The sequence below is a fragment of the Python bivittatus genome, unplaced genomic scaffold, assembly GCF_059951505.1.
Source record: "Python bivittatus isolate LINGU-HERP-01145 unplaced genomic scaffold, Pbiv_v1 ctg000100_np1212, whole genome shotgun sequence".
NCBI classification, from domain to species: Eukaryota; Metazoa; Chordata; class Lepidosauria; order Squamata; family Pythonidae; genus Python; species Python bivittatus.
Genome location: NW_028277038.1, coordinates 2,064,309 through 2,086,067, shown reverse-complemented (window position 1 = coordinate 2,086,067; position 21,759 = coordinate 2,064,309). Strand labels below are relative to the sequence as shown.

The 21,759-nt window shown below is 47.6% G+C and overlaps 2 protein-coding genes across 12 annotated transcripts in view; one reads left to right on the top strand and one right to left on the bottom strand.

Moving 5' to 3' along the window:
- The first annotated feature begins 1,444 nt into the window (after window positions 1–1,444).
- On the top strand, window positions 1,445–9,729 carry RNF34 (ring finger protein 34). Of its 3 annotated transcripts, none has more exons than XM_025169876.2 (6): window positions 1,445–1,654; window positions 5,910–6,128; window positions 6,551–6,943; window positions 7,090–7,149; window positions 7,578–7,779; window positions 8,340–9,729. In XM_025169876.2, the coding sequence occupies exons 1-6, from the start codon at window positions 1,502–1,504 to the stop codon at window positions 8,522–8,524; spliced, it is 1,212 nt and encodes a 403-aa protein (XP_025025644.1). In that variant the 5' UTR covers window positions 1,445–1,501; the 3' UTR covers window positions 8,525–9,729. The 3 variants fall into 3 exon arrangements, with proteins under 3 accessions (XP_025025644.1, XP_087991326.1, XP_007433322.2); XM_088135200.1 differs by having other exon boundaries at window positions 1,448–1,654; window positions 5,914–6,128; window positions 8,337–9,729; XM_007433260.4 differs by having other exon boundaries at window positions 1,450–1,654; window positions 8,337–9,729.
- The window catches only part of KDM2B (lysine demethylase 2B), a 39,902-nt gene continuing 27,675 nt past the window's right edge, over window positions 9,533–21,759 (bottom strand). For 6 of the 9 annotated variants that reach the window (XM_088135193.1, XM_088135191.1, XM_088135196.1 and 3 more), the window contains 10 exons: window positions 19,942–20,166; window positions 18,660–18,803; window positions 18,203–18,289; window positions 17,377–17,649; window positions 15,827–15,865; window positions 14,645–15,318; window positions 13,784–13,947; window positions 12,532–12,693; window positions 11,695–11,913; window positions 9,533–11,374 (listed from right to left, as the gene is read on the bottom strand). In XM_088135193.1, coding sequence (XP_087991319.1) covers window positions 11,193–11,374; window positions 11,695–11,913; window positions 12,532–12,693; window positions 13,784–13,947; window positions 14,645–15,318; window positions 15,827–15,865; window positions 17,377–17,649; window positions 18,203–18,289; window positions 18,660–18,803; window positions 19,942–20,166 — 2,169 coding nt within the window. In that variant the 3' untranslated portion in view covers window positions 9,533–11,192. The remainder of the gene's footprint in view (window positions 11,375–11,694; window positions 11,914–12,531; window positions 12,694–13,783; window positions 13,948–14,644; window positions 15,319–15,826; window positions 15,866–17,376; window positions 17,650–18,202; window positions 18,290–18,659; window positions 18,804–19,941; window positions 20,167–21,759) is intronic. The other 3 variants (XM_088135192.1, XM_088135195.1, XM_088135198.1) reach the window with 1 other exon arrangement.

Below are 21,759 nucleotides of genomic sequence, written 5' to 3'. Positions count from 1 at the left end.
GCATCTGCAAGGCGACCCTCAAGCTCAGAGAGCGCCAGGGACTCCCACAGTTCAACCCTGAGCTACAGAGATTCTCTCCTATTGGAGTACATGAAAAGCTTGCAAGCTTTTCTGATATGTTCACGCAGCACTTTTAACCAGGCCACTGACAAACCCAGCGGCTGCATTCCCCTACCATGCCGCACTTGCTTAGTGTAACCTGGATTAGTTTAATGGCTTGAGTGTGTTGTGTGAATCCTGCCCGTTGGTTTCTAGTTCGTTATTGTGCAAAGTCAGAAAACGAGTTAATTCAGCAAGTAGGTTGGGTTGTGTGGATTCTACTTGTGGAGGAAAATAAGGCATCTTTGGGGTTGTGTTGGACATGGGAAGCTAAACAAAAGATGTTTTTCATGACTGCAGAAAAATAAAGGGATACAAATGGCCTTTATAGTTCCCACTCTTCATTCCTATTGCTTATATTTTGCTTTATGTGTACAAAACATTGATACGAATGTATATATAATGCCGGCATAGTACATATCATGTCAATAAATGCTAAATTTAAATATTAAATGTTGATGTTATTGGTATTATTAATTGCACTATTAAGCAAATGCTCTGTATGCCATGTTACCAACCGTAATAGCTATGTTAATGACCTTGGTGTAAATTTAAGAAGACTTAATGATAAAAATAGCCCAGTAAGAATGGCTTACCTCTCCAGGAAAGGCAGTGTAATCTCTTTAGGTTTTGCAGATGCAGGATTAGGCTGGGAAAAGACAAAACTCCTGAGCGGAAAAGCTTTCTGCTTAGTTCTCTCCATATGACATGATTATACTGCAAGATCTGCTTTTCTGAGTGATCATGCACAGACTTGCCGAAATACTGAAGGCAAGTTCCTGTTTTCTAAAGAAGAGCTGCGTTTCTAAAATATTTTTGCAAGACGGGAACGTTAGGGGCTAGTTTATATTATAAATTTATAATTGTAATTTGGAATCAGCTGCAGAATATGGAACTGAGGGGAGGAACCCAACAGATAGAAATGAACTCCATTTAGAGACCACTTTTCTGTTGTTGCTAGCGCTCCTTCACCTTCTTTCAATATTTCCAAAAGGCATTTTTAGTCTTGTAAATTCCAATAAAATGAATGTCAATAGTTTCCGTCATAATCATGACCCCCCGGAAGGATGGAACGACGTGTGACGTAAGAGGCCCTCTAGTCTTTTCAGAAATGTTGTGACGTCACGCTTCCTTTTTCCCCCTGCCCAAAGGCGACCTAATAAGGCCATCCCTTCTGCAATTTACGCCTCCCTCCAATTCCCACAGAATGGATCCGCCCTCCTTCCCTCCCTCCGCGATTGGTGCCGCTGCCCGGGGCGCTCGCGCGCTAATTGGGCCGCAGGGACAGCCAATGGGAAGGCGGAGAGGTGTTTGTTGGGGAGGCGAGCGGACACTTTCCCGCTCCCCATCCCCCGGCTCGCCCCTCCCACTCGTTGTGGAGCCGGAGGGGCCGCTCGCGCGCATGCGCGGGCCCAGGCGAGTGGCCGTGACGCGCGGACGCGCGGGCCGGGGGCGCGAGCGGGAGATCGTTGGGCCGTTGGCGCCCCTTCCCCCCACTTCCGGTCCCGTCCCGGTCGAGGCGAAGGCAGGAGGAGGCCCCAGAGCGGCCATGAAGGTGAACCAGCGGGGGGAGGAGGAGGAGGAGAAAAAAGGGGGGGCTGCGGGTGTCCCCACGGGGAGAGGAATTGAGGTGGGGGGCTGCGGGAGCCCCGAGTGAAGGGGCAGGTCTGAGCATCCGGGGCGGAGCTTTAATTAAGCAATAAATAACCGGTATTATTATCTATTATTACTAATATTATTATTAATTATTGTTTATCCTGCTGTCCCTCCCCGAGGAGCTCAGAGAGGTTTACAGAGAGCCCTAAAAACAGCCTTCCCTTCAGGCTTGCCCATAAATTCCAGCAGTGCTTAAAAGCAGACCTACAAGCAGGGCCACAAACTTCCATCCTGACCCAGAAAGACCAAAGCAGTGCACCAGGGAATAATAATAATAATAATAATAATAATAATAATTATTATTATTATTATTATTATTATTATTTTATCATGTCTGAACCTGGAGCCGGGCCCCCCTCCCTGGCTGAGCAGCAACAGCCCTCCGTCTTGGGGCACCTGCGAGAGGAACCTTTTTCTGAGTAACAGGAATTCGGCACCCTGCGGCCAGGTCTGTCTGCCGGATTAGTCTTGGGAAAGGACTGTGTGCTGGGGGTGGATGGCAGACAACCACGCACACGGATACTGCTTGGCATAAGTACCAGCCTCAGGGCGGTTTACAAGGAGCTGTGAAAATACAAAATGCACCCAGCGGATTAAAGGAGTCAAAAAAGAGCTTCAATTTAAAATAAGGGCGGAAGGAAAATAAAAACCATTCGTGAAGGGAACTCCTGCCTGATGAGGAAGATCCTCAGGAGTCTTAAAAGATGTTAATTGTAGGTGCCATTCAAATGTCAGGGATGGGGGAGAGCATTCCAGAGTGCTGGGGATACCAGGAAAAAGCCTGTTGAGTACGTTCAGAATGACCCTACTACCTAAATTTGCTCACACGGATCCTTGCCCAACACCTGTCATTGGGATTGGGAACAGTGGCGGAAATGAAATGCAGGAGATAGAACAGTGTTGGCATGATTACCCCTTATGGATATAAATGGTCTTCCTCTTCTCTTCCCCCATCCCCAGCAAAAAAGCCAAAGTGGGCTCAAAAAATTAGGTGGAGCTTCCTTTATTGTCAATTATTCCAAGAATTTTGTCTTGAGTTCCTTCCAAAAGACAGTGTGCTTCCTGAGCCATGCGTGCTGAATAACAACTGGCACTGCTATTTTCTCTCCTCGGTGGTAAGGCCCCTGGTGTTCAAGTGGGCTCATTTGGAGGAACATGTGCAGGAATGCAGTTTGTTTATTGGAAAGTAAGAGTGTATAAGATGACAAAGCCCAGCCCTGGGTGTATTTTCTTGGAAGTAACACCCAACCTTCCACCAGAAAATATCATGAACCAGAGCCATGTGTCCCATTTTAATTTCTTTTTAGCCAGCCATTTTGTGGGTGATAATGCAGAATGGAGCTTAATGAATATTTGTGTAGTGGATATGATAACTATACAGCCTAACAAATAGCCTTGCAAAAAACCAGGAAGACTACATAGCAAAAGTATGGAAAACTAGAATGAGAAGGGACATCAAATCCTATTCCCTGCTTAGTGCAGGATTCTAAATTCAAGGTCCATGACAATTGACTATCCTTCAGTGGCCAGTTCAAAGTCCATGACCATCCCGCCAAAAACTTAGGTAAACGTTAGGTTTGTACTTTGTGTGTGAGATATATATAAATTATGCGTGCAGATACACAAAGACTCTTCATCTGATTAAATAAATCTTCAGCTGCAATCCTCCCACTTACATAAGAATAAATCCTGTTGAATGCCAAAGGTCTATTTCTGAATAAACATGGATAGGACTTCTGTAGTCATAAAAGGTTAAAGGAAAAAAATGAAAAATGTTTCTAGATGTGATCTCCTCCTTCCCACAGTCGCTCACAGCAAGGAAAGAGGAGCAACAGTTGTGATGGTAATACTTGTTACTCACAGTTCTTGAATTGCCTTCTCATTTACAAGCAGCAGAGTCTTCTCTGCCATAGCCCCAGACCTAAAGAGTATTATTTGCTTGGAATTTCATATATATATTTCTTCCTAGTTCCTCTTTGTAAACAGACGATTAAAAAAAAAACTTCTGGCTGATTGGGATTAGCTGGAGACTTCCTTTATGCTGTCTTCATGTAGTTTTAGGTTTTTTAAAAATACATTGTTATGGATTGATTTTAGATTTGTATATTTAATCTTTCTGGATATTGACTGTGGGGTTTGAAAGTATGGCTATTAAATAAGTATGCTTGGAAGAAACAGCACACTCCCAAGGAGGATTGAACAGAGCTGAACAGATAAAAAGAACTGGCTGTTTGACGGCAGTCAATGAGGTTCAGGAGTGGCTGTGAGAGAAATGGGAGTTCAAGGGAGAAAATGAAACTGGCTAAAGTGAGGAGGACCGAAGGACTTTGGGGACTAAGTGGTATGGGTAACCCAACCCTGCACCATTACTGCTAAATATTTATGGAGTTCTTAGGTTCCAAATCAATGCTTGCTTAGTGATCCTGAGTTCAGGTTGTTCAGAATGCTTGAGCGGAGCATGTGACTTGCCCAGCTTGCGGACTAGAAACAGGCTGATAGAAACGAAAAAGAAAGTGGCTGGAAAAATTATTCTACCAAAGCACCTGGTTGGTTCCAGGGTGGGGAACGCTTTGGGGTGGGAGAGGTGATTCTTTGCCTCTTAGATGGCCTCTCTTTCCTCCTCTGGCCCGACTGCCAGATCAAAACTGACCACAATCACTTTTTTTTTTTTTAATATCTCGGTGTTGCTGTACTTTGTGTTTCGTTGAGGCTGTGCTGTATCAAGTTCTGGCAGCTTTTAGGACAACTACCTCCTCTCTAGATAGACACTTTCCGAGATTTAGTGCTAATTTGGGGCACGAATTATAGGTAGGATTGTCAGCATAACCCTGAGTCACGCAAATAGATTCTAATCCTGGCCAGTTTACACTCCGTTGCAATTCTTTCTCATTCCTATGGAACACTTACAGGATGTGTTTCCTTTTTCAATGTTGCTGCTCGGAGCGTAAGGCTTTTGGAATGATACGTTTAGCATGTCCTTCAGAAGAAGGTGGCAACAGTTTCCACTCCATAAAAAATGCTGTATGTTTTGCTTACTAAGTTTTTTTCCCTAAGAAACAGCCTGATGTTGTAAGTATTCATGTACATTTTTGGTTAAACTACCTGAAAGACAACATTTCTAAGAATTTGTTGATGAGGAAGGTGTGCTTCTCAGCAGACTATTCAGGTGACATTTTTTTTTATTTATTTGATTTGGTGCCACCCAACTCCAGAACGACTCTGGGCATCTCACAATATAGTGAGCAGAATAAAAATAGGATAAATAGGAACAAGATAAGAAGGAGCAAAAACCAGCTAAAAAGAAAAGAAAACAAGGCAAAGCCAAGACATGTGAAGTACAATCCTGGTTGTTGGGATTTTAGCCTCTTTTGGCATCAACAATTATCTAAATCTGCACTGATTATTGAACAGGCTGATCCCTGAAACCAGGTCGTACCTGGTCCTGGGACCATTAAGTCTACCATTACTGCTTGCTCATTTTTTGCTTTCCCTGGATTTCTGTAGTTTTTCTAAGAGGCTGGTCCCTTTCCGAAAAGTCTTCCAAGGAGATTCTGTTGGGCTGCTTGGATGGGGAATATTGTAACTGGTGCTAGTAGCCTGCTCCAAATCTCCTCGGGCTCTTTCCTTCATTTTCCTACCTTGGCTAAATGATTTGTGATAAATCAGAGAAGAAAATGACAAGTGTGGCAGAGGTCCATAGACACCCTGGAGTTTGGCAGGATTTGGGTGGGAAAAACAGAGTTCCCTTAATGAAGAAGAGGCACTGATTTGTGCCATAGGAGCACTGCCTCCTGAAACAAGAGAGGCACATGGGGGGGGCGGTTGTTGTCGTCCCTTAACCTAGACCTGAAAACAGCTTGCATGCCATCTGGCGCGATTGCCATAACAAGAGAACCGAGTAGCTCTTCCAGAATTCTTTATGCAGAATGGGAGCCTTCTGCAACTTAACATGAACTTGTTGACAGGGAAGGGGGTCTTTGTTCAGCAGTGTTATGGATCTTCTCCATTGATTAAGTGGGTAGAGATTGACTCTCATGCTGGGAATGTTACCAGCAGGATGTCATGAAGACAGAAGGGTGTATTTGCATGCCCCTCTAGCCTGGGAAAGGTCTTGCACTCCAGAGGCTGAAGTAGCTTCTGCTGGTTTCTTCCAGGCAGGAGCGACATCCATGTGGGCTTCCTGCTGCGGGTTGCTGAATGAAGTCATGGGGACAGGAGCGGTTCGTGGCCAGCAGCCTGGATTCGGGAGTGGAGCAAACCCCTTTAGATTTGCACCAAGCACGGACTTCACTGTCTATTCCTCTGCGGCAGCAACAGGAACGAACCAAGTCTGTAAATCTTGTGGCCTTTCCTTCTCCGTATTCAGGAAAAGGGTGAGTGTTCAGTGCTTGGAAGGCAGAAGGGCTGATAAATCTTCAGTGTTCAACTCTGCTCTGCTCGTGGATCAAGTATTATTTATCATGTATAAAGACAATAAAATGGAGATTGGAAAGTTAGAAAGCCATTGTAGCTTGGAGATGAGAAATACCAAGCCTCAGGTCCACCTTTTGATTCAAACTTGAGGGCAGAACCTCTTGGCCATTTTCCAGTGGTACTTGCTTGAACGCGTATGAAAGATGCCCAGGACTCTAGACGGAGTAAGGAAAAACGGCTAGACTTAAGAATTCAGGGGACCTGTACAGTTGAGCACTGCATGTCTTTAATATTCCCTATTTCTTTTTCCTTCTGAGTTGGCCACTCTTCTGATAGTGAGGTGTGTAACTCCTCTTTCCCCCATCTCTCTCCTCTTTTCTAGCACGTGTGTTGTGAATGCAAGAAAGATTTCTGTTCCATGTGTTCAGTCTTGCAAGAGAACCTCCGTCGATGCTCCACCTGTCAGTTGTTGCAGGACACGGCATTCCAGCGGCCGCAACTGATGCGTTTGAAAGTCAAAGATTTGCGCCAGTACCTGCTCCTTAGGAACATCCCAACAGATACATGTCGAGAAAAGGAAGATTTGGTAGACCTAATCCTGTGCCATCATGGATTGGCTTCCGAGGAGGATACGGACAGTAGCAGTTTGTATTCCACACGATCACAGACTTCCAGTTTTTCTACCCATCCCGTTTCTCTGTCTGGATCTGTGTCCTCCTCTCAGGGAGACCTTGTCAATAGGCAGGAAAATACAGGAAATGAAGTGCAGTTACAGGTATGTGACTGGAGGGGGCGGGGTTGGATCTTTCCTGACCCTAGCTTCCCAGCTGGGTAGATGGGGAGGTAGAAGCTGCATCTTCTAGCGGGCAGAAGGGGAGGGAATGGGCAAGAGTAACGCAGTAAAACTTCTTGTGCATTTAGGGGCCAAGCGAGAGGCTCTCGGCAGATCTTGGCGCAGAGGAGGACCTTGCAGCACAAGACGTAAGAAATGAGCCACCCTATGAAATTTAGGCCAAAGTGTTTACGCCCTTCTCAGTTAGTTTTCCTGTACAGTTTAAGGCGAGCCTTAAAAACATTTTAAACAAATTGCCATCTTGTTATAATTGGGTGCCTGTGTGGGTATCTGGTCCTTAAACACAGAAGTGGATCTTTTATCAATTGTGTTTGATACCAACTGGCACTGAGGAAGGGGGTTGCAAAGAGATGCCAGGACCATAATTGTGGCCAGCCTGTTGCATTTTCTGGCTGGCATCTCCTACACAAGGCAGATGCCCTCCGGGGGTGGAGAAAAGGGGACTCAGTGGTTGCTTTGCTTTCCACTGTCCTGGCCAAGTTCACAGGATCCACAGGCTGGCTGGACATTGAGAGTTCACCTGCTCCTTTGCCAATCAAAAATAACTGTCTTTCAGACTCCAGGGCAGTCCAGGAAGCGGGCCAGGGCCTCGCTGTCTGATATTTCAAGCCTGGACGATGTTGAAGGGCTGAGCGTTCGGCAGCTGAAAGAAATCCTGGCTTGTAACTTTGTCAATTATTCGGGATGTTGTGAAAAATGGGAGTTGGTAGAAAAAGTCAGCCGTCTCTACAGAGAGAACCAAGCAAATCATAGGCTGCGTGAGTATTCTGATTTTCTCTCTTCCATTGTGTGTGTTTGCTAGCGGGAGGGAGGGAAGAATCTCTCGAGGGTTCCTCTTCTGGGCTCTTTTTATGCCAAATGCAAGAATTTAGTATCAGTCCTAACCAAGTAAGGGCCAGCTGTGCTTTAAACTTGGAAATATATCATATATACTTGTAGATAAACCAAGAATTTTAGGTTCCAAAATACACCCAAGAAATAGGTTTGGCTTATCTGCAGACCAGACCTCAGATTTGTTGAAGCTCGTAAGAGCCTTAACATCGCGTGGTTTTTTAAATGATGTAATGGTTTGCAGTTTCCCACCTGTTGATGTGGTTAAAAATTTGAGGATCAGCTTATCAGCGGTTGATGCATTTTTCATGGCATTTTGGTTGAAAGTTCAAGGGTCAGCTTATCCGTGATTATATACGGTAATTTTGCTTTTCTTTCCTAAGTAAAAAGCCTGCTCTGTTTATGCAAACCTGACCCTTCTGTGTCTGCAAACGTGAATTGGCTTGTGGCTCCTTCTCTAACTGTACCTGTTGCTCCTTGGCAGAAGGAGAGAAGCCTCAGCTGAATGACGAGGATGACAATCTTTGCAGGATCTGCATGGATGCGGTGATTGACTGCGTGCTACTGGAGTGTGGTCACATGGTCACTTGCACCAAATGTGGCAAGCGCATGAGCGAGTGTCCAATCTGCCGCCAGTACGTTGTCAGGGCTGTGCACGTCTTCAAGTCATGAGCGGTTGAGCCCAGAACCGGAAGCTTCCCGCTGCCCTTTTCTCCTGAGACGGGGTGCAGACCACCAGCACGGTTACGTGGGGAGGCTCTGGAAAGCCTCTGTTCCAATTAATTCATAGCATCCTGACCAGAAGCTTAGGAGCTTGACCAATGTATTTCTGCTTTGGCAGTCAGATGCCTCTTAAGGATAGAGCTGTGTGAACTGGATTTTTTTTTTAAAAAGGCAGAATCAGGTAGAGTCAAACTTGCAGCAGGAAACCCAATGCTCCAGATTGCTCTCTTCTGAAAAATAGCACAAAAGCAGAGGAAGGCTGGAGGAGCAGCAGGTTTGCCTTCCCAGAGAGCAACAGGATGGAAGCAGTGTCTTCCTAGGGGGATTTAATACCCCACATTCCTCTTTGGATGGAATGATACCTAGCACATACCATCCCAAGCCGTGGATGGGCCGGGGAAATTCTTTTGAGGGGATGGGCAGAGCAGTTCTTGTGCCAATTACCCAGAATGTCACCCCGTGCATATCTGGTGACATACAGTAGCCTTAATTGAAACAGTTGAAAGCCGCCCTTTGGAGTGTGCATCAGAGAGAGTGAGCAAGTGAGCCAGTTTGTATCTCAGTTCTAAGACCCTAGAAATGTCCTCAGAATCAGCACTGGGAAATTGAATAGTTGAGTTTACGTTCTTTCTCACCTTGAGAACATTTACCAGGAATTGCGATCTTGCTTATTTAGCACCCGCTGCTTTTGGGGCCCTGAAGGAAGATCAGTTCTGCCGAGGTCTTTCCTGTTCAGCAACACATTTTGCAGAAGCTCCATGGCCTGCAGGGCAGTGACTTCTAGAAGATTTGTAATACTAAAATGACTGGGAGAGAGCATGGGAGGAGTGAAAGGCCACCAAAACTTGTATCCTGCCAGGCAAAATCCTTTTGCACAGAGTATATGAAAAGTGGAGCTGTCTTAGAGCTTGGGTGCAGAGTATGAATTTCAGTGTTTGCAGAAAGGCTCCGAAAATGGGGGGGGGGGACTTTCATATCTTAAAGTTGACATTTTTCAGAAGGGAGCAAGACATTATGGCTTTATTTTTAGAAATATCTCTAAGGATACCGAGTAGAAAATCAAGTTGTTCAGGGGATACATGCATAATTGAGAATGTAGCATATCCATAACATTCTGAGTAATGGCTGACTTAATAAACATTTCATTAATTGGCTTTGGTTTGCTTTTCTCTCCCTCCTTACCGTGAAATAGCCCGGAGAAATGAGCGATGCAGAGCAGAGAGACTTAAGGTATCCTAATTTTCTTTGTGTCAGGGCCATATTAAATTTGTAGGTTTGACAGCTTCAGGTTAGGGGTCTGTGAGGTGGGGTTGTTAGGCAGTTAATTGGATATTTCTTTTAAGAACTATTTCTACAGCTGGTGAAAAGAAAATCACAACACCAGGTAGCAAAAGGTTGAACTTCTATTAAAAGTTTACTTTACCCAAGGGACAAAGCAACTGGATTCCCCTGGATCACAAACGCCATAACCGATGACAACGGAACAGAGGATCTCTTTACTGTCAGCGTTTGCTCTTGGAACGACTCCAAGTGGTGGAAGCCGAGAGGCCTTCCGGGAAATATTACAAAGATTCAACATCTATAATACAAACAGGAGCGGAATGCCCAGCTAGCCTCTATTTTTGTACAGTCATTTATACAAATTCAACAGAGGTTGAAACTGCATGAGGAAGAAAGTCAGAGAGACACCACTTTACAACAATGGCACTTAATGTATACTGAATTGCCCCTTTGTTTTCTTTTAAATAATTAGCAGTTAACCAAGTTAAACTGTAAGAACTCATTTAAAAACCAGAAAACTGCTTGACTTGCAGATGTGCAGCAAGTTTGAGAATCCAAATGTCTTAAATACTTTTCCACGTTACTGGCTATAACTGGAAGCTTCAAAATTAAGGAAAAGATGAACTTTACACAGGGAGAATTTAATGACACATTCATCCTTAATCTATACACCTCTATACACCTCCTTTCCACAACATGCTTTACTGCGTTTCTAGAGTATACAAAGCCGTATATAAAACATGCTTTTTCATTTTAAAGTATTAACCTATTTTCCCCACCCCTTCAAAATTGGGGAATATCTGTCCAATTGGTCGTGTCTCTTAAGAAGTTAAAAGTTCTCTCCCACTTCAGGATAATTTGGCAATTTGAAACCCAAAACAAACATTTGAAATGCATTCAAGAACTTTGCATAAATAACTTTTTAAAGGAATTTGTACAAAAATAGTTTTGCATAATGTCAGATGTAACAGAAAAAGTTCAAAAGGCAGGAATGCAGGGTATGGCCCACCTTAACAACCCCAAAATGAATGTTGCTTCTGATGTCTGCAAAAAATGCTTCAGAAATGTACATGCACTCCAGCTGCAATCCTGAGTCAGCGTATTCACATCCTCCTTGGTGCGTGGAAAATCCTAGGAAGGTACGTAAACGGCCAACCAGAGCACCAAATTCCACCACTGCTGGAAGGTGATGGCTAACTTGGCTGCCGTACGTCCCTGTGTAATCCAGTCCGTTTGCTCGGCACATGTTCCACACCTCCGAGAAAAAGTAAAATTTCTTCTGTCCTTCCCCCCCTCCATTGGTTTGCCTCTATTTACAAATCTGTCCTTGTAAATACTAACTCAGCTTCTGCAGCAGTTTCTCTTCCACTTGGCTGAACTGAACGCTCACAGACATCTCGGCAATGAACTGCTCGCACCCTTCCTTGCTCACTTGCTTGCAGTACCTCAGGTCGATGTGGCAAATGCTCCCACAGCGCTTGAAGTAGGAGAGGCACTGATCCGTCACCTTATTGCAGTCTAGAAACAAAACACAGCAGGTCGGGTTGAGGGAGTCACGTCAAGCAGCCCCAAGAACTAGCTGGATTCTGGCCGTATATAAATGCAACAGATAAAAATAACCTCCAAACTCTTGCTGCAGGATATTAAAGCATCGTGAGGTGCGCGGGATCACTGATCAAAAAGTAGCTGCTTCTCTACCCTGTCCTGCCCTCCGCCGAGCCCGCAGGATTCTCCTCTGGGACTGGCTGGATTGCAGTCGGACAAATAAGTCACGGTGGGCAGAGATCCCTCCAAGTTGTCTACCCGTTGGATCTCCCACGGCTTTACCCACTGCTTACCTTTCAAAATAACCTCGGTTAGGGAGTCCCGCGTGGTAGTCCCCACAGCCGTTAACAGGTTGATGGACTGATCCGTCACGTGATTGCAGTAGCTGAGGTTCAGCTTGGCCAGAAGAGGCATGTGCCGGATAATCAGGCGCAGGGAAGCGTCCGTGATATCTAAGCCGGACAGGCGTAGCTCCGTGATGTTGCGTAGCTTGCTCCGGTTGTCAATCTGGCCTGCGCAAACAACAGCGGGCAGCAAAGTTGGTCATCATTCAGTTGCAGAAGCTGTGATACGACAGGCTCGCCTACGCACTCCTGGAGGCACCGCCGAAAAAGCGCAAGACCAACCTTTTCAACCCTGTGGGTTCACATCTGGCCGTTCTGTTTATCAGAGGCCATAGAACGAAGTGCCTTTTATATAAAAACACCACGGGGGAGAATAAAACTAAAAAAGGACTTGGCTGTTTTTCAAACTTGGCCACTTTAAGATGGGTGGACTTCAACTCCCAGAACTCCCCAGCCAGCCAGCATTCTGGGAGTTGAAGTCCACGCATCTTAAAGCGGCCAAGTTTGAAAAACACTGTTCAAGCCCATCCTCTCTGTTTTCCTGAACTATTCATTTTTCTTAAAAAATTACTGGGAGTAGGATAATTTATATATATACTTTTTAAAAAATCTGAGTTACTCAGACCCGAGCTTGAGCACCCACAATCCTCCTCTACCCATTTCCTTTGCCCCACTCTTGAGGCCGTCACAGAACCCTGAATATAGGGAACCTGGTTGTTCCACTCCGGTTTCTCTCCAGAAAACCAACACCTGGGCCTGCTGCAGGAGACAAAAACGGGGCTGCACCTGGCCTGTTGTCAGTTGGCGGTGACAAAAGGTCTCTCATCTGGGCATCCTTCAGGCCTTCCACCCACTGACTATCCAGAGTTCGGAGGAGGGGGCAACTCGAGCTGCAGAGCGCAGACACTGCAATCCACGAACATCCAGCCAAATGCAGATCCCGGAGACCTACAGAGGGAAGAACGCAGTGCTGAGCAGATGTGATCCCAGTGGCCCTAACTGGATGACAACTGGGGGGAGCCTGTGGTGTGGGCTCTCACCAGCACAAAGGACCTGCCAAACTCTCTCGGAGGGCATTCGTGTTAGCCCCCAACGGCCCCCGGTTTATTCAGAGTTAAGCTAACTCCCTGTAGCACTTTGGAAGACGGTCAAAACAGAATTTTTCTGCAAGGCTTTTAATTAACTGTGCTTTGGGGGGAGGGGGGTCACTTATACGGGTGCAAAATTAGGGGCATTTGGTTAGGGTTCTTAGGGATTTTGCAGCCCAGGCCGGGGCAAAGTCTCTCGCTCTCTTGCTGTCGCAGAAGAAGTTTGCGCTTCCTTCAGCTCTTGTTCAAGTAGGCCGTTACAGCCGCTATACCAGAGGGAAAATGACACAGGAAGGCAAGGTTTGTGGACAGAAGCCCAATGCAGGCCCCAGAGCATGGGAAGTATTAATTATAATAATAATAATGTATTAAATTTATACGCTGCCCGGCTCTGGGTGGTTTACAAATTGTTCAAAACAGTTTAAAACAAGGAAGCAACAAAAAATAAAGATGGCAGAAATGACCAAACCGGATGGGAGCAAAGAAGAAAAGGGGGGTTCAACCCCCCTCGCCAAAGGCCTGAGCAAAGAGCCAGGTCTCCGGGGCCCTTTGAAACACCCAGTTGGGTGGTATAATGGGCAGAAGGAATAACTTGAGGAACGGGAGGGAGAGCTGCAGTCAGATAAGAGAAACCTGAGCCTGGGGCAGAAGGGTACCCTGAGAAAGCGTCTCAGACATGACCCTCCCTCATTCTCTTGAAGATAAAGGGAGGGAGGGGAGAAGCGCTTTCAGACTTGCAAGTGTCTGTTACTATAATCTTTTAATAAAAGTAGTATTTGATTTCCTAGTCTGGTCTACCCTGGAGGGCTGGCGGGTGGGGGCCATTCGAATCTCTCAGCCCCCTGACCCACAAAAGGCAGCTGCATCTGGACCCCCTAAGCCCACTCCCATCCTCCATCCTGCTTGACTGCCTGGTCTGCCAAAGGCAAGCTTCGCTGAGGGGGACGTACCTGGGAGCCGGCTGATAAGCCAGCTCAGCTGCTTTTTGGATATATTTGTCCAGCTCAGATCTAGCGTGACCGGCTGCCTTCTGATGATACCGCTGAGCATAAGGGGAGTGATGGATTTACAATGGTTGAGGTCTATTTTGGTCCACAGTCTTTTATCACAGCACCTGAAGAAGAGCAGACATGAGGCCTCGTAAGGATGCTGGCCCAAACCTTGGGAAGAAGCATAAGCCTGTACAGTGCCTTCCCAAATTTAAAAAAAGAAACGAAGCCTTTAGTTTGGAAGGAAATAGATCCCAAACCCAGAAGCTGTAACACCTCTTCCAATGTCCATAATCCACAGCTTTGGGAGGCGTTTTTTACACCCAAGGGCAGGGCTTAACTCGGCCCCCTGCTCCGTATTTTAGTAGTTGGTGGCTTGTTCTAATCTAACCATGGTTGGCTAAGCCACGTTGGCAGAGTTCACCCCTAAGGCTAAGCCATCAGTCAGGGCTTATAACGCCCAATATGGCTGGATTCAAAGATGCAGCTTCAAAATAAATAATAGGACGGCGTGGCCCAGCGTGCACGCTCAGCCACTCAATTTCACGGAGCATAAGAGGAAGACATGAGGCCTGAGACAAGCTCGGCATTGATCCTGTTTCTCGCTCACTCCACGTACATGATAGAATTTATTTTATTTATTCCGAGAAGGAGCACATCTCAACCCCTTTTGAAGGAAGACAAGCAGTACAGAAGTTTCCCAGCCAGGTTTTCCAGGCACCGCTGAATTCTCGCCTCCCTTGTCCCTGCTCAGGGTCGCGACCACCGCAATCCTGCCCCCGGTTCCTCGGGGGGAAGGCCCCGATCCCCCCGCGTCCTTACCATCTGTTCCAGGTCCGGCACACCCTCATGCAGATGCAGAGTTCTCTGGGGCTGAGGCAGCCAAAGACGGCCATCCAGACCTCCCTCTGCATCACGTGGGCCGCTCCGTCGTCCAGCAGCAGCGAGTCTGGCGGGGGGCTGATGGGGGGCGGCCGGACGACGTGCCGCTCCATCTGGATGCACTTGGGGGGCGAGAGGGAAGGGGGGGGCCGGGTGATGGCCCGGGGGGCGCTGCTGCGAAGGCTTGACAGGAGCTGATGCCGGAGCTCCCGAGGCGTCCCGTTCAAGCCTTTGCTGATCTGGTGAGGCCGCTCGGGGACCAGCATGCGCTTGGGTTCCTCGTTTTCACTCTCCGGCTCCGACTTGATGGGCTGGTGGTTCTCGTTGGCCAGGCTGTTCTCGGTCTTCTGGATCTCCTGGTTCAGCTCCTTGCTCAGCTCCTTGCTCAGCTCCTTGTTGGGGAGACGAGCTTTCCGCCGGATCTTGAACTTCTTCTTCTCCCGAGACTCGGCCCCTTCAGAGCTGGGCCCTGCAGTGGGCGAGCTTGAACGCGACTGGTCACTCTCCTTGCTTTTCGGAGGCTCCTCCGGAAAGTCCTCCCCAGGCTCTTGCTTGAAGCGCCGCAGAGGCTTGAGGGTGGCCGCCCGGTCATCGGGAGTCTTCCAGGACCGCCTCTAGAAAGGGGAAGCGGGCCTCAATATCAAAGGGGAAGCAGAATCGACCCATGACTGAGCTGAACCAGTGCTTTTCCAACTTGGCAACTTGAAGATGGGTGGACTTCAACTCCCAGAATTCCCCAGCCAGCGTGCATGGACTTCAGCTTCCAGAATTCCCCAGCCAGCATGCGTGGACTTCAACTCCCAGAATTCCCCAGCCAGCACGCTGGCTGGGGAATTCTGGGAGCTGAAGTCCACCCATCTTCAAGTTGCCAAGTTTGAACAGCGCTGTGCTAAACCATGGCTTGCTCAACCATGAACGCCAAATGAAGCACAATGGGCTGGCATCGCTCGATCCATTAAGCCATAAACCATGGTGCACAAACCACCACGGCTGGGTCTGCTTGTCACTCCAGACCACAAAAGACACACAATGGCTTAGCGTGTTGCACCAGCCCAATATTATAGTGACACATCCCTGGGGAAGTTCGGGGGCGGGAGAAATCCACACAAATGAACCAAGTACCTTTTTCCTGAACAGCTTCTCTTCTTTGCCCAGTTTTAGCTACAGTCAGAGAGGGAAGGAAGAGGGAAAAAATAATTTTACCTATTGGAGGTCACTCTTCCCCCACCCGATGGTGTCCCAGCATGTTGGACCGCAATCCCCATCATCCCCTGCCAGACCCTGGACACCACCCGCCCTGGGACATCTGTAGCACAGACGCCTTTAAAAGAAAAGGACAACCCGTGCAAATAACATGCTAGGAAATCATTCCAGGAGCAGCCGTGGGTCCCACAGAGCCCACACCAGGAAGGTGGCTGCCGAGGGATCCCGGCCTTCACCGCCGGGTGAGCCGAGTCCCAGTTCAAGGGGTTTCCCAGGGTGCAGCACGATGGGGACCCAACCCCATCAGCACATAAAAACAGCAGGACAGTTTGTCTGAAACGATCACCTGCTAACATCAGGCAAGTTTTATTTTTTAATTATGCCCCTCTCTGTGCTATTCTACACGCGCCTTATGTCCAGAAAATGGAGGCTCTGATCCTTTGGAATGATAGGCTCCCCACCTTGCAATTTCTGGCAGCTTATTTATTTATTTATATTTATTATATTTACATATTCTATAGATTAGTCCAGCTTTGGATAGACGGTAATAGATAAGCCATTAAGAGGGTAGAATGAAAGAGTCACAGGGACTGGAAACGGCTTACAAAGGAGGCAGCAATATGGGCAGAGTTCTTCAGAGGAACCTGCAATCCAGCCAAGTTGATGAACTACAGCTCCCAGCAGCCCTAGCCCCAGACACTGAGGGATGTTGGGAGCTGTAGTTCCCCCGATCCAGTGTAAGAGCACCATTTCCCACCGTAGCTGTTCTGGTAAAGAACGTCTGCCAGCTGGCATCATGCATCTCGGCTAGTCCTACTTGCATGCCCTGGGTGGAACCCAAACGTTTTGAGGGGTAAATGGCTACATAAAAGGAAAAGGAAGAGAACAGAAGGACCTTAAGCACCACCTGGTGGCTGAGACGGAAAACAGAATGGGCAATAACTCAGGATGTTTTCTGCTGAAAGCTGGTGGAAACCATGCTGTTTCATCTCAACACCACCATCTGGGCCACAAAAAAAGACTTCATCTTTGAAGCCTACAGATCAGTGTTTCTCAACCTCCGCAACTTTAAGATGGGTGGACTTCAACTCCCAGAATTCCTCATGCTGGCTGGGGAATTCTGGGAGTTGAAGTCCACCCGTCTCAAAGTTGCGGAGGCTGAGAAACGCTGCTATAGGTGGCTGTGTGGTTAAGGAACATCCGTTTCAGACCTTCTTCAACCTGGCACCTTCCAGAATCGGTGGCTCGGAATTTGGGGATTTGTAATCTCTGCACATCTGGATGCGACCAGGTTGGAGGAAAGTGCCCTATGATGGCTTATAGGCAAGGACAGGAGAGGGGTCGTTTTTCACCTGGGGCCCCAGCTCCTCATTCCCCCCGCTCCTTTTGCCTTCTACACCTCCCCTAAAGAGGAGCCTTCTCCTGCATCCGGAACCAAGGGCCGAAGGCAGAAGATTCCCTGGCCTTACCCGCTTCCTCATCGCAGGCTCTTGGGGTTTTTCAAATTTCCGCTTCCGGCGCAGGTGGGCTTCTTCTGACTTCCTCCTCAAAAGAGGATCCAGGGGGGGCTTGGGCGGACGCTCGTCGGATTTCTTGCGGGGGGATTCCTCGCACTCGACTTTCCGCTTGGCGATCTCCGGGAGGATTTCCTTGTTCTCTCGGTTGATCTTCTGCTCTTTTAGCAAAGAGCCTGGGAGGTTAGATGCATATTTGAACCCAGGTCCCCGCTTTTGCTTGTACGCCAGAAAGAGACAAAACACACAACCAAACTTTATATCTTATGCCTTTTTCACAGCAAAGGGCTCCAGACATCCCAACTCTGTTCCTCCCCAAATTGGGTCGGGAGGGCCTATTCATACATTACAGGAGGGAACCTTGAAGGTCCACCAGCAATGCAGCGATCACTGCTGATCCATGACGTTGCTCAGCTGAGCTTTGGGGCAGGCAAAATAGAACAAAAATAGGTTTGAGATCCCTGGAGATGAGTCTCAAAAGACGCTGGCCCTTCCCTCGGAATCTCTTTGTCAGACTTCAAGTGGAAGTCCCAAGATCTCTTGAGACAAGATGTTAACCCTGCTTAATTAAAAAAAAAATGATTTCCTAATTTAATTTCAGAGGAACACCACTGGCGCCAGGGCCGTTTGGTTAGAGATCTGTGTGGGGAGCCCTCCCGCCCGCGCAACTGCATATAGGTAAGAAGCCATCTTTGGGGCCCGCAAAGACTCAGCAGGAAAAACACCCAAAAAGACGTTTGTTTCCTTTTCCAGGCAAGCAAATCATTCCAATAAAACTCACTTTCCCAGTTTTCCCAGCATGGTTGCACTTAGGGCACTCCCAACAGTTCGGCAGCTCCTCGTTCACCACGCCGTCCGATTCCCGCACCTAAGGGAGACAGGCAGGGGGAAGGAAAAAATAACCAGAAGGTTTGGGAGCGCCTCCAGTTGCCCAGACGGGGCTGCATAACTTTTTTTTTTTTTAGTTTATCCCATTATTATTTTTAAGGCGGCGGACGTGCCTCGTCCCCCTTCCTCCTCCTGTTTTCCCCACAACCACCACCCTGCGAGGTGGGCTGGGTTGAGAGAGAGGGGCTGGCCTCAAGTCCCCCAGCCGGCTTTCAGGCCTAAGGCGGGGCTGGAACTCGCCGTCTCCCGCTTTCGAGCCCGGGGCCTCCAGCACGACCCCAAACTGGCTCTCTCGTCTCGCCCGCGACTAGACCTGCTACGTGTATGTCATGGAAGCGTTTGGCCCTCACCTTAAGGCAGCCCGGGTGGATGATTTCATTGCAGATGGAGCACTCCATGAGCATGAGATTAAACTTGCCTTCCTCCTCCTCCACCGTGTCTTCTTTCCCTGCTTCGCCACACACCAAGCACACAGCCGTGTGGGGCAGCACGGGCTACAAAGGCATGAAGACGAGGAGGATCAGGAGACCAGCAGACCACAGGAAGCCCTGTTGGCCCAGACAAGCCCCCCCGCCCCACCACTCGTCTCACGCAGCTCGTTCTTCTACGGTCCAGCCTCTGTCCCTTGTTGCTTTTGCTGAAATAAATTCCCCGTAGTCCCTGCCTGAGCTTACGGGATCACCCCCTAAAACAGTGTTTCTCACCCTTGGCGGCTGGGGGAATGCAGAGGGACGCTCCGCGGGCCCCCTTCCCGGGGACGGGGGGGGAAAAGATGACTAGGACGGGGAGAAAGAGAGGGGCAAACCACTCCGGCCGAAAAAGCCTTGGGAAGCGTCGGCCGTCCTAAGACATCAGCAAACTGGTTTAGGAAAAAGCCCATTTTTAGACTCCGTATCCGAGGCAAACCAGGCGACATCGGATTAACGCCGCGCTGGTGAGAGTCGTAGCTGTACAAGGACCTCTGTTTGGCGTGCTTGTTTATTTATTTATTTATTAAATATTTATTTTTAAAAGAGTGCAAACCTGGGGGATTCAGCCTAATTTTGTTACGTTAGGGCAGTGTTTCTCAACCTCGGCAGCTTTAAGACGCGTGGACTTCAACTCCCAGAATTCCCCAGCCAGCCATGCTGGCTGGGGAATTCTGGGAGTTGAAGTCCACGCGTCTTAAAGCTGCCGAGGTTGAGAAACACTGTTTTAGTGGGTGATCTCGTAACCTCAGACAGGAACTATGGAGAACTTTTTTGTTGGGCAAACGCCACTGGAACGAATGGGGACTGCAAGGGAGGTTGCCTTGGTGCGTGGGGCCTTTGGGATACGGCTTTAACGGCTTTTCCCCCATTCGAGCCTTACGGGCTTGCGTTCAGCATGCAGAAGGACAAAGCAGCTGCCGAATTTATCCGCCAAACCAGCAAGTATCCGAGAATAAGGCTAAACAGCTGCACATTTGGTCGTCTTATATGCAAGTCCTCTCATTCAACGGCACTGCGAGTTTAGTGAAGGATTCCCTTTCCAAGCATGGCTTCCCCTGCCACGATGGGGCCGAAGAGGTCCATTTTTTGCAGCTACGTCTCTGGCCTGGTCGCCTAGAGGCGATTCTTATTTCCAACCCAGGCGAGGAGGCACGGGGCTTACCGCAATGCACTGCCTCATGATGCACGACTGCTTCATCCGGCCAGGCCCACCAAATTTCTTCATGTCCTTGCAGAAATGACATTCGCCGCACTCCGTCCTCAAGCAGGCCTCGCACTTGCGACATCGCGTCCTCCTCCGGCGTGCACCTGCAGTCGTCCGATTCGTTGCAAGCTTCACAGCCGAGGAGGGACCCAATTTCCCCTTGGGCCGTCCAACGGTCCGGTTCTGGGGAAGACAGGTGGCAGAATGCCACAGTTAAAGTCTTAAATGGTCGCTACCTTCCATGCATCGTAGTCATGGTTATGAAGCCGGTCCTTAAGAACTTGCTCCGGGTCTGGCTGATCCCCTTGGAGGAAGCCTTGTAGGGACAAAGCAGACGTTACGACTTGTGATAACCTTTGGGTACAAGTTCCTGTTTCTGGAAACCCAAACTGGCAGCTTTTCTGAGTTGGGATGATACGGTAAACCACAAAATGTGATTAAAAGGCTGCGGGCAACAGAGGCCGCCCAGTAACACAGCTCTTTGGCTTCGCCATTGTACAAACTCAGCCACACGGACCCAGCTCCGGCCCCAAATAAGAGGTGGGCCGAGTAGCCGTCAAGAATTGCTGAGTTCGTAGAGAGGCAGTTTGAAAAGTATGAATACATGATGGAAGGATAAAAACATGCCACAATATGGCTGTCATGAAGAGGGAGAAAGATGGCCGACCATCTTTCCAACGGAGTCCATGTGCCAGTGCTAGAAATGTCCCTTCACATTAGCCGAGACAGGCTGCATTCACACCTTATGCTAAGTCATCCACAGTTGGCTGTGGGTGGTCACAGTTTATGTTTTGCAATAAGTGTGAACTCAGCCACTGCGGTTTATTCAATATTATTTATTTTATTTTATTTTATTTTATTTTATTTTCACAATTTATTAGCCGCCCATCTCACTTTTTCCAAGCAACTCTGGGCTGAGTACAACCAGGTTAAAAACAATCAATAAATACATTAAATAGTATTCCAAATATGTGAGAATTAGGCAAAGCGTAGTTTAATACAATGGGGGAATGCATCGCTAACTTCCAAACCGAAAGCTAACAAACCAAGAAACTTGAGTAAAAAATGCAATTCCTATATTTAATTTATTGTGTTCCTTTTGGAATAAGTTTTTGCTGATGCCAACTCGTGGAGGTAGAACTCCACGAGATGCAAGGCACATCAGCAGACTTCAATTCCTGTAAATACTTATGTGATTTTTAGAAGATCGGGAATGAGGCCTTTCTATAATCCTTTCTACAACCGAAGTTTGGTTTTGCTTTTTGCTGTTTCCATTCTTTTTATATTGTTTGGTGTATTGTAAGTCACCCAGAATTGTTTGGAGTTGGGCGTCATCAAATTGAATAAATAAATAAAATAAATAAATAAGTAAATAAACTGGGAAGAGTTGCCTGGGGATTCCATCTATGGATTAGCTGCAGAAAACTGGTGGTAAGAAATTATCCATGGCCAAGCGCTGGTCTTTTTGTTCAAGCCGTGTGAGATATTTCCACCGCCCTCAGTATAAAACAGGCACACAGAAATGCCAACTCCAAAACATTTTCCAAACCTCTTCCATTTCTCAGAGATTAACATGCATTTATTTATTGCACGTTTAATTTGCCCTCCATTTTAAAAGACCCACATGTGTATTTCCCTAACCGCCGCTGTGTGAGGTTGAAGAGAGCAAGGTTTATACCTAAGGTTCTGCAGAAGTTTGCTTGAACCCAGCCAACTTTCTATCACTAGAGTTTTGCCTCTTGTTCAAGGCTTTGGGGATGGGGATTTTTTTTTTTT